The sequence below is a fragment of the Echinops telfairi genome, unplaced genomic scaffold, assembly GCF_000313985.2.
Source record: "Echinops telfairi isolate 266 unplaced genomic scaffold, ASM31398v2 ScPeMD7_4225;HRSCAF=4972, whole genome shotgun sequence".
Taxonomy (NCBI): Eukaryota; Metazoa; Chordata; class Mammalia; order Afrosoricida; family Tenrecidae; genus Echinops; species Echinops telfairi.
The window spans coordinates 2,802,798-2,814,087 of NW_022108124.1; the positions used below are offsets into that span (position 1 = coordinate 2,802,798).

Below are 11,290 nucleotides of genomic sequence, written 5' to 3' on the forward strand. Positions count from 1 at the left end.
GCAGGGAGCAGGGAGATTCTGTAGCACAGAAAAAAAAATGTATCTTTAATTTGTAAAACAATCCAGTAAACAAAATTACTCACGCCGCTCTCAAATCCTCAGGTACATCCACTGTGCATTTAAAGAAGGTATTTTTTTTGACAGTTTTATTTTGATTGACAGGTCGAAGTCGTTCAAATGTGACTATTTCATTGTAAGTGGCATCACAAGCAGCATACTCAATGACATAAAACTAAAAGACACCAAAATACTTTAAAAATCCCATGGGAACATAAGTAATGCTCCTCAAATGAAGTTCTAATTACCTTATTCATCTTAACCAGCAGACCCTCCCCCTGTGGCATAAATTAAAAAGCAGAGCTTAGTTATAACAATATGATTTGTCTAAACTGATTACAGGTTTTTACAGGACGTGAACCTTGGTGGTCCTCACATGCTGGAAGTAAGTCTCCAGAGAACAGCTTCAGTGTTTGAAAACAGAACAGAAAAGTAATGGCCTAATGAATTTTTGAAGTGTTCCAGAAGGAGGCTTTTGAAACAAAACTCAGAGTTAAATTAATATTTACAGAAACCAATAGTTGAAATGATTCCCTGGAAACACGCTACAAAGCCAAGTTAACATCACTTACTTCTCCTTTCATCATTCTAACTTTAGCCAACCACCATCCACATGGTTCTTGGTCATTTGCTCTTGAATAAACCTTTAAGAGGAAAAAATTCCATTAATCTCAAAGACAATTATGTAAATCAGCATTAGTCACAAGAGAGAAACCCCACTAAATTTAAGGATGGCAAAAATATTGCCATACTGAAATGGGATGTACTGACCACAAATTTAATGAAAATGTTATGTACAATTAAATACCACAATTCAGAATAATGTGGAGCCCTTTTTTTAGTAATCTGGCTTCCTGGAAACTTAAAGAATTCTTTCATTATTCCAAATTCATGGCAGTTAGCAAACAAAGGCAATCATACTTTAAATAAATGTTTATCGGAGGTTGTTTTACACACATAGTAAAAGGCCAGGGTCTTTTCTGGTTTTGTCAACACTATTTACCAAAATTAAGAGTATTTTCTAGAAAGTGATAACCCAATTTTGAAATTTCTCCAAATATATGACATTTAAATCTTTTTGTTAAGGAACTTAAAATCAAGTGCACTAAAATTTTAGTTGAACAACAAAAATGATATAATCAATGTTCTTAACACGAGAGATTTTAAGTTTTCATTAAATATTAGAGCTGTTATGATACAGTAGCATGTTTCATATAAATGCAATACATGAAAAATAGGAGTAGAGAAGTCTCAAAAAGAGCTAAAAAGTACCTCACAAACACTGATTTTAAGACCTAAGACTGTGCTAGCAAAAGAGTTCAGAAAATCTACCAAAGGATTTTAAAATATGCCAATGAAATAAATATAAAAATTTTAGATAGGCATTCAAGATGGATTTAGAACTGCATATGAATAAACCATATAATTTAAAAAACTGTGAGAAAAAAAGGGACTTAGGAGGATGAGGGATGATACATCTCATCAAGGGCCTATGGATTCTATTTTGGCTTTTTACTTTTCCTTAAGAGCAGAAAGAACTATTCTGAAGATCTTTAGAGATCTTATTTTTCATATATCTTAAAAACATTTCCCTATCTCTCCAATATTCTTATCAATTGTTTCCAGCTATATTTGTGGTTGCAGGATATGGCTGAGGTATCAGAATTTTTTACATTTCATCACTCATTAGACAGACAGTATTTTCAAAAGGTCTTTCATGATTGCTAGAAGAAGAAAAATGCAGAGAGGGACTATAGCACTCTAATGATACAGAGCAGTGGTTCTCAACCTGTGGGTCTCGACCCCTATTGGGGTAGAACAACCCTTTCACAGGGGTCACACGATTCATAACAGTAGCAAAATTATAGTTGTGAAGTAGCACAGAAAATAATTTTATGGTTGGGGGGGGGGGTCACCACCACATGAGGAATTGTATTAAAGGGTCATGGCATTAGAAGATTGAAAACCACTGATAAAGAGCAAATACCATATATACTCAAGTATAAGCCAACCCGAATATCAGCCACGGCACCTAATTTTACCACAAAACTGCATTAAAATATGTGCTGGAAAAACTTGGCTGATACGCAAGTATATAAGGGAAGAATATTAGATTATGTAATACCCAGATAATAATATCCTAACTCAAAAGTTATGAATAGTGAATTTTTTTAAAAGTAAAAATACAGTATTCTCAATTATTCAATGAACAAATGAGATCTATTGTCAAGCAAAATTCTGGGTCAACAAATCTGGATCACCCCATTTCTCTAAAACAACACATGACAGTATCTTTTATTATGTTTCTGCATCAAATTTTATTTCCTCTAGTTTGTAAGTAGACAAAAAAAAATCTGGGGGGGGTGGTGTTTCCAATAGATTAGTCAAATCCAATTAGTTACAAACAATTTGGGGGCTTATCTTCATATTAAGACTACCAAAAGTCCAAAATATTCTTCAAACAGTACATTCTAATGATACAAACTAAAATGAAATAGAATAAGCTAGAACTTATTAGAAGAATTTACCCACTGTGAATTCATATCCTCAAAACAGCAACATAAAAAGGAAAGGGTGGATTTGCCTTATTTCCATTTTTATTACAATGTCTACATTTTATAGCATTATCCTTTTGTCTGTCTTGAAATTGCCTATTAAATGACAAAAAAACCCACTAAGAACAATAAAAATGGTCTATTGGACCCAAGTGGTAAATGGCAATGCCTATTTTTCCTAGTAGATTAAGAGCCAAAACAAAGAAAATCCAAAGAACTAGAATGACAGTATTCATCCCAAGCACTTCAAGCTAATCAGACTGGAGTACTGTATCATGGTTTGGGCCAGATATTACACGTGTACACTTCAAGTGTCTTTGACTGAAAAGATGGATCCAAGCATTTCACCCACCACTCATTTGTCAGTTTGGTGTACTGTGCTGGCATGCATGTTGATGGGCTACTGCAAGGTGGGCCAATTATATTTCAAATGTGAAGGGGAAAATGATGACGTCAAAGATGAGATTTTAAAGGTGTCTCTAGAAGACAAAGCCTAATTTGACAAGATAGGCAAGGACCTGAAGTCATAAACCCAACATTTCTCAAGGTGAAAGAATTGAAGCAAAAATTCAAGCACTGAATTGCAATATTAAAGAATTCCATGGGGAAAATGCTGACTGACAAGTATAAAAAGATGTAAACAATATCGAATCACTCTGAAAAAGGAGTCAACATCCAATCATTTCAAGATATAGTATGTAGAACTGATGGCACTGAAGGAAGAAGTTCAAGTTGAACTGAAGCCATTGGCAAAAAACAAGGCCCCAAGAACTGAAGCATATCAATCAAATTAGTCTATGTCAAGAAATCAGAAATACTGAAAAAAAGAGACCAGTATTTGTGCTCATTCCAAAGTTAAGTGACCAAACAGGACACAAAAATTATCACGCACGATCATTACAACCACATTCAAGAAAAATTTTGCTAATATTACAATTCTCATGCATCAATTATTCTTGTCTTCATTATTCATTATCCAGCTTCACATACATATACAGCAACAGAAAATACCGTGGCTTGAATCGAGTGTGCTTTATTCTTCAAAGTGACCTCTTTGGGTTTTTTACACTTTCCAGAGATCTTCTCTACAGATTTGCCTAATGCAATATGCCATCTGATTTCCTGACACCTGCTTCCAAGAGCAACGACTGTGAATCCAAGTACAACGAAATTCTTGACAAACATCATCTTTTCTCCATTTATCATGACATGGCTTTGGTGGTCCAGTTATTTGTTTTCTTTACTCAATTCTGACTCATGCCAATGCTCTAGAACAGGGTAGAACTGCCCATGTGAGTTTCCAAGACTCTACTTAACAGCGTAGGAAGCTTCCTCTTTCCCCCCCCAAGAGCAGCTGGTGATTTAGAACTGCTAGACTCACAGTTAACAGCCCAACATATAACCCACTACACTAACAGGGTTCTTTGTTTTAATCCTTTGTGAAAACTGTTGTCTTTGATGGTCATTAGTAAATACTTCAAGTCCTCTTCCCTTTCAGCAAGAGAGGATATGTCACCGACATATCCCACGTTTTTGACCAGTCTTCCTCCAATCCAGATGCCAAGCTCTTTTCAGTCTTGCTTCTGGGAATTGCTCAACAAACAGATTGAATACATTTGGTGAAAGGATACAAACTAATGCATACCTTTCTTGATTTTAAGCCACTCAGTGTCCCCTTGTTTTGTTCAAATGACTTCTTCTTGATCTTTGTATAGGGTTCTGTTAGAGGATAATTAAATATTCTGAAATTCCCATTCTCCGCAATGTCATTCAAAATTTATTATGATCCACAGAGGGCAATGCTTTTGCAGATGCAATAAAACAGACATACATGTTTCTGGTAATTTCTACTTTCAACCAAGAGTCAAGTGATATCACCAATGATATCATTCATGGCATATCCTCTTCTGAATCTGACTTAATTTTCTGGCATGATGTACTGCTGCAATCTTTTTATTTTAACTGTCTTCAAAATTTTACTTGTGTGTGATATCAATTATATTGTTCAGTAATTTCTGCTCTCGTTTGCATCTCCTTTCTTTGGAATGGGAACAAATACGGATTTCTGATAACATCGTAGAAGCGAGAATTCATAACAGAGGATAACTGTATCAGATTACATATTAGAGGATAATTACATAATACTAAATAAGAATCGTGGCCCAGCCAAGCTGAAACATGTGTTTCAGGGGTACAATTTAATCCTTAACAGTCTATGTCACAAGAACATTAACTTGCCAATTTTCTTCACTAGTGACACTAAGTAAGGTATTTCACCGTTCAAAAACCTTTGAAATTTAAAATACCATATATACTCATGTATAAGCACATTTTTAATGCAGTTTTTGTGGTAAAATTAGGTGCCTTGGCTGTTATTTGGGGCTGTTTATACTCAAGTATGCCAAAAAGTCATGAAAAAACAACAACAAAGGCTTATAAAATAACCTATCAGCTTGAGAAGTCAGTTTGTTTATGTTAGCATAGATATGGGTATAAATGTATACACATCCATGTCATGTAAATATACATCTACATATATGGGGAGGCTTCAAGTGTTATGAAAAAAAGTCGTTATCTTTAAATTCTCCTTTTACATGAGCTTTTTGAAGGCCCTTCATATTTTTGGTGGTACAGTGGTTATGCATTGGGCTGCCATCAAATGGTGGGCAGTTCAAAACCACCACCAAGCAGCTCCACGGAAGAAAGACGGCTTCCTACACCCATAAACAGTTAGTCTTGCAGACCCAGAGGGGTCACTATGAGTCAACAGTGACTCTATCGCAGTGAGTTTGATTTTGTGTGGTCATATTTTTTTATTTTTCTCCTGCCCCCACAAATAGCTATTATTCATGTTTTATTATAAATAGAATATATTATATATACAGCTAATTTTTGTATTACATTAAACTTTATGACCTATCACATTTTCAGAATTATTTAGCAAAACTAGCCAGAAAAGCAAATATTTACAAATGGCTTCTTTATAGCATTACAAATTATGACACTAATTCAATATACTATACTTTCATCTAATTCTCATAGACTGGCTGAAAAGACACAACTAGCAATCAAGCAAACATAATATTTAAATTTAAAATTTTTAAGTGTGAAATGCCAGTATGCTAATTTCTGACCCACACAAGAGTGCTTCATATGGTCAAATCTAAATAAATGCAAGAACTCAATGGAAAGTTCTGTCTTGTTCATTTTGTTCTAAATTAATTAGCAATGACTAAATTGATGTCATTTATTTCACTTTGGAGTAAAGGTTCTTGTTGCTGCAAAAGAATGAGTTTGGAACAAAACTGATCACACCCTGTGAATACAATGGGATGCATTAGAGAATAGTAATCAGAACAACTGAACCTAGTTATCAACTTCTCAACCTTCAGGATATTTATCTTTAGAAAAGTTAATAAACCATTTGGTACAATATATCCAAGGCCCTCAAAAAGATCATTATGTTAGACTGAGGTAATCTGTTCACAAAGTATGCTAGTGCTGCTCTTGGACAATTTGGCAGGACCATGTGTCTCAATAGATTAGCAGTCATATGATGATATAATTTAGTACTGATATAATAATCCCACATCATGTGATCTGATGTACAATCAGTTGTAAGGCAATCAGGGTGGGATGCAGCACCCTCACTCAGGTCACAGCCCTGAACTGATGAAAGAAGATTTTCCCTGGAAGTGCTTCCTGCATCACTTTTTATCTAAACGAGATAAAAGAAGTGAGAAGTGAGGCAGAGGGACTTGACTACCTGATTACCACCAAAAAGAGCTGGGAGCTGAATCCATCTTTCGAACTCAGAACCCCAGAGGTCCTATCAGACCCAGGGGAACTGATACTGAGATACAGAGACATAACCAAGGAACACTAGGCCCACAGATGTTGCAAAGAAACAAGGACCTCTCCCCAGACCTGACAGAAAGACTTTCCCTAGAGCTGGTGTCCTGCATTCTGGCCTCGTACACGGAGCTGATTGATAAAAGTTGGTTATTTGTTATAGCAGCAATACATAATGAAGAGAGTGCTATATGCAAATTGAAGGATATCAGTATTACTAAAATAGTTGTCAATAGCAGAGAAACAAGACTGGTTGATAACTTAAATAACCGACACACAGGTAGCCCCTAACTTATAACAGGGCTCTGTTTTAACTCTTAGGTCTGAGTCAAATAGTACCACTGACTTATTTGGTTTGTTATAAGTTCAATACTTTGCTAAATCACAGATTACCTGTATTAAAAATAGAATTTCATGCAATGAATTACCCTGGAGAAGAGAATCAATTTAAGTATATTAAAAAGCAACATGTGTAGTGTTTGTGTGCTGAGTTGTGATCCACATAGCAACATGAAAACTAGGCTTTCTACTTCCATATACAATTAGTCTCAGAAATCCACAGGGGGTTGCTACTGAATCAGAATTGACTCCATGGCAGTTAAGTGTTTAGATGATAGATAGATTAGATAGATAGATAGATGGATAGACAGACAGACAGACAGACAGACAGATAGACAGACAGATAGACAGACAGACAGACAGACAGAGATGTTTTATAAATGCTGAAGAAATCCTAGAGAGCATTTTTAATACCCACACAGAAAAAGTGGTTGCTCTATATAAACAAAAATATAAATTCATGTAGTGATTTTAAAACTGCCTCTGAGAACACAACAGATTTACCCGTAAGTGGGAGGGCAAATACACTTACACTACAGAGTCACCTTTTACTTTCTGTAATTCTGAATCATTTAATTTTCCTTATTAAGCTCTAGTGATTTTAATTTAAAAAGGAGATGGCTTCAAAAAGTTATCTACTTCAAAAAACAAAGCACCAACAACTAGAATTCCGAAACACTCCAGGTCAATGAAGAGCTTACTAATAAATAATGACCCCCAAAATAAAATTAATTCATGAGTGAGAAGCTTAAACTTACACTTTTTCCCCGTTAAGTACCGTAAAATCTTTAAAGAGTTGAAAAAGTAAAAAATTAACATCTTAATTTCAAATGATTCTCAAAATTTTAAGAAGCAAACTTTATAAAAATTGGCTTCCAAAATATGTGGAGACCATTAATTTATAAATCACTCCAACTCTGATATTGTCATGTTAGTGAGGAGGAACAGAGAGGATGACGCAGGAACACTACCCCTCAGCAGCTCACCAATGCAAACAGCTGTCTCTTAATTCGTACACTTGCACTACCAAAAAGAGGATGAACTCAACTCACTGTCAATGCTGACACCAATGACCTTAAAGGACAGGGCAGCAGAATTGTCCCTGAGAGCTTCTGAAACTACAATGCTTTAGGAAGAGGAAAGCCCACCTTTTGCCTTTGTAGTAGCTGGTGGTTTCAAACTGCTGACCTTGAGTATTGAAGCATAACCACTATGCCAACAGAATCCCTCAAATTTAGTATGTGTAGGACCAACAAAAAGAAGGACAGAAAGCACTATCTCCAAGTTTTCAATTTCAGAACATTTGTAAATCGAACATTCTTTATGTGCTCCAACTCATATCCAAAACTCCAGAAGAAAAAAATTAGAAATAAACTGAAAACATCTTATATCCATCCTCACAGGAAGGCATTGATTAGAAGATGTTTAACACAAAGTGGGGAGGGAAGATTGTAACATATTCTCACTGTTATCTAAATCTCATGACTATGTAACAGTGACCACCAACAGTCTCACTGCTATAATCCATGCTGCTAGGTGCTATCACGTCTGTTCCCACTCAGTGACCCCCATACAACATGAAATACTGCCGGTCCTGCGCCACCCTCACAATGGTTCTTATATTTACGTAAGCCCATTGTTGCAGCCACTGTCCTGGAGGGTATACCTTCGTTTAGCGTGGCCCTTTACTTTGCCAAGCATGATGCCCTTCTGCAGGGACTATTCCCTCCTAACAACATATCCAAAGTAAGTGAAACAAAGTCTCACCATCCTTGTCTCTAAGGAGCACTCTAAATGTACTTCTTCCAAGACAGAACCCATAATACAAAGTATTCTACTTTGCACTCCATATTCTGATTTTAAACAGTCACTCTGCCACTTTGTGTCCACATCAGGTTCCTCAAATGGGTCACTATGCATCTGTGGAATCTCTTATTCCAGGACTTCCATACTTCCAGTTATCGATCCAGTACACCCACATTTTACAAATTCAGGTCTGTTTCAATTTCACTGTGTCAGCCATGAATGAACTTCAAACAGGTTTAATGTCGTAATTTTTTGTTTTGATTTGCTTTCTGTAATTTAAAATCTTTCCACATATATTTCTAGGCCATTCAAAACAATGCAATATACTATTATTTCACATTGTTATGTAACAATTTTATTATCACTATCATTTTTTTTTATGGCACAAAAAAAGCACCTTTAAAATACCTACCTCTACTTCATCTCCTTCACTAATTTCTTTTTTTATATCAGGTGGTGGTGGTAATCTAACTTCATTAAATGGAACCTGGCGTTCTGGTTGCCAACTGAAAAATTGGAAAAGACAATAATTAAAAATAGCTTATTCTAAGAGCCCTCAATATGAAAGCTATAGGAATACTGTACAACTCAATTTATCGTTTATCTTTTCCTAAAGGAAAGCCACTTTCAGTTATGTATTTCTCCAAGTAATTAGTTAAGCTAGAATATACTGTGTGAAACTCTTAAATTTTTACACAATTTTACACAATGAATTAAAAAAAAATAAAATAATGGACACTTCTATTAATAACTGTATATAACCTTCCTAATTACTCATCTTAAACATAGAACAGTATACATTTTCACAGTAATAACTTAGATTTATTATGTTTTATCTACAGAACTGCCAAGTAAATAAATAGCAGCAGGATCAAATTATTTCAAAAAATTTTACAATTATATGAGACCTGTCAAAAAGGAACATATTTTCATAGATTACAAAACTGTTATAAAATTTCTTATATACATGCTCACAAAACAATTTTAAAAATCACAGATTATATCAAATAGTTGAATTACAAAAGATTTTCTCACACTAAATTTATTTTTTATAGTGAACACATACATAAGAGTTAATTAAAATTTCTTTAGTAATCTTGAAGTTCTCGGTCATTTATAAACCTGGAAGGTACATCAATACCCAAAAAAAAGTCCCTAAAGTTCATCTGCCAATACTATGTGCAAAGCAGCAGCTGACAAAGCAAAATGTTGAGCGCTTTCTAAGAAACTTCAAGAGGAGCCCCTGGTGGTGTGTGTAGTGGTTACTCGTTGGGCTGCTAACTGCAAGATCAGCAGTTAGAAACCACATGGGAGAAAGATGAGACTTGGTGCTGCCACACAATCAATAGCCACAGAAACTCACAAAGGCAGTTCTTCCCTGTCCTATAGGGTCCCTGTGAGTCGGAACTGACTCGGTGGCAATGAGCTTGTTTTATGGATTTCTTTTCACCATTACTTTCTAAATGGCATCTGTTCAGAGATCATCTCAGCACTTGTTTCTGCATGAAGCAGCTGTTAAGCAGAAATCTTTTCTTGAAATGACTCATCAACAGAACAATTCTTCCTGACCTTCAATTAAATGTTGATCCTTCATATCCCTTTAATACAACATATTATCTTTCCCACATGCAGAACACAACTTTTGGACTATCTATTCCTTACAATAGCTATAAAACTGAAACCAGTTCTTATTAATACTAAGCAATTCAAAGATGACTTTCTTATTCTGACACATCAGTTGCCACTGAATTGGTTCCAACTCCTAGTGCACCCTAGCTATGTACCAAAGAATAAACTGCGTGGTACTGCACCATCCTCCCAATCCCTGCTACGCTTAAAACCAATGTGCTGCTACAGCTCACTGAAGATCTTCCTCGACACTTAACCAAGCATGATACGATTTTGCCTACCAGTAGAATTTGAGGGCCTTCCACAATAACATATCAACATTTTGGGTGGTTGTTTTTGTTTTTAATTTAAGTATATTACTTCATTTGTGCCATCTATTTCTGTACCAACTGTCAATCGAGTGCATGTATTTAGTAAAATGTTTGTTTTGAAAAGTGATAAGTAAACTGTTAGCAGAAAAATTACATAAGGGACACCATAATGAATTCATAAAATAACGAGACATTCAAAAGTCCCCTCACAGAAGCAAAATAATTTTCCAACTGGCAATGGGAAACACCAGAAAAAAGCATATCTTTAAAATTAAGATCTTAAAAAAAACACTTACTTATTTTCAAAGACAACTGTGAGAGAGTCTTCATGAACATCTTTGATAAATCCCTGCAAAAGATAAAAATACTATTAAAGCACATCAGTACTCAGCTGAACATTCAAAAGATTAGAAATACAGAGACAATGTAAAATACTTAAAAACAAGGGTTTAATTTCCATCTCCATCATTTAATGACTTATGAGACATATGCTATATGGAAGACACTTCAAGAAGTTGCTGGAAATCATTCATTATCTTGGAATTTAATATTTCCACTAATTTTTGAGGCCCCCTTCATATGATCTTAGAAAGTTATTTCACTTCTCTCAATCTCAATTTTTTTAATCGTTTTATTAGGGGCTCATACTACTCATAACAATCCATACATACATCAATTGTGTAAAACGCATTTGTACATTCATTGCCCTCATCATTCTCAAAACATTTCCTCTCCACTTAA

General features: G+C 35.1%; 1 protein-coding gene across 4 annotated transcripts in view; it reads right to left on the reverse strand.

The window, feature by feature from the left end:
- FXR1 (FMR1 autosomal homolog 1) overlaps positions 1-10,925 on the reverse strand; it is a 36,959-nt gene extending 26,034 nt beyond the window's left edge. For 3 of the 4 annotated variants that reach the window (XM_004708619.2, XM_004708618.2, XM_004708617.2), the window contains exons 1-4: positions 10,846-10,925; positions 9,022-9,115; positions 630-701; positions 84-232 (exon numbers count right to left, since the gene is read on the reverse strand). In XM_004708619.2, the coding sequence (XP_004708676.1) occupies positions 84-232; positions 630-644 (164 nt within the window). In that variant the 5' untranslated portion in view covers positions 645-701; positions 9,022-9,115; positions 10,846-10,925. Of the gene's footprint in view, positions 1-83; positions 233-629; positions 702-9,021; positions 9,116-10,845 lie in introns of those variants that run through there. The other variant, XM_045295094.1, reaches the window with a different exon arrangement.
- Between the last annotated feature and the right edge of the window lie 365 nt (positions 10,926-11,290).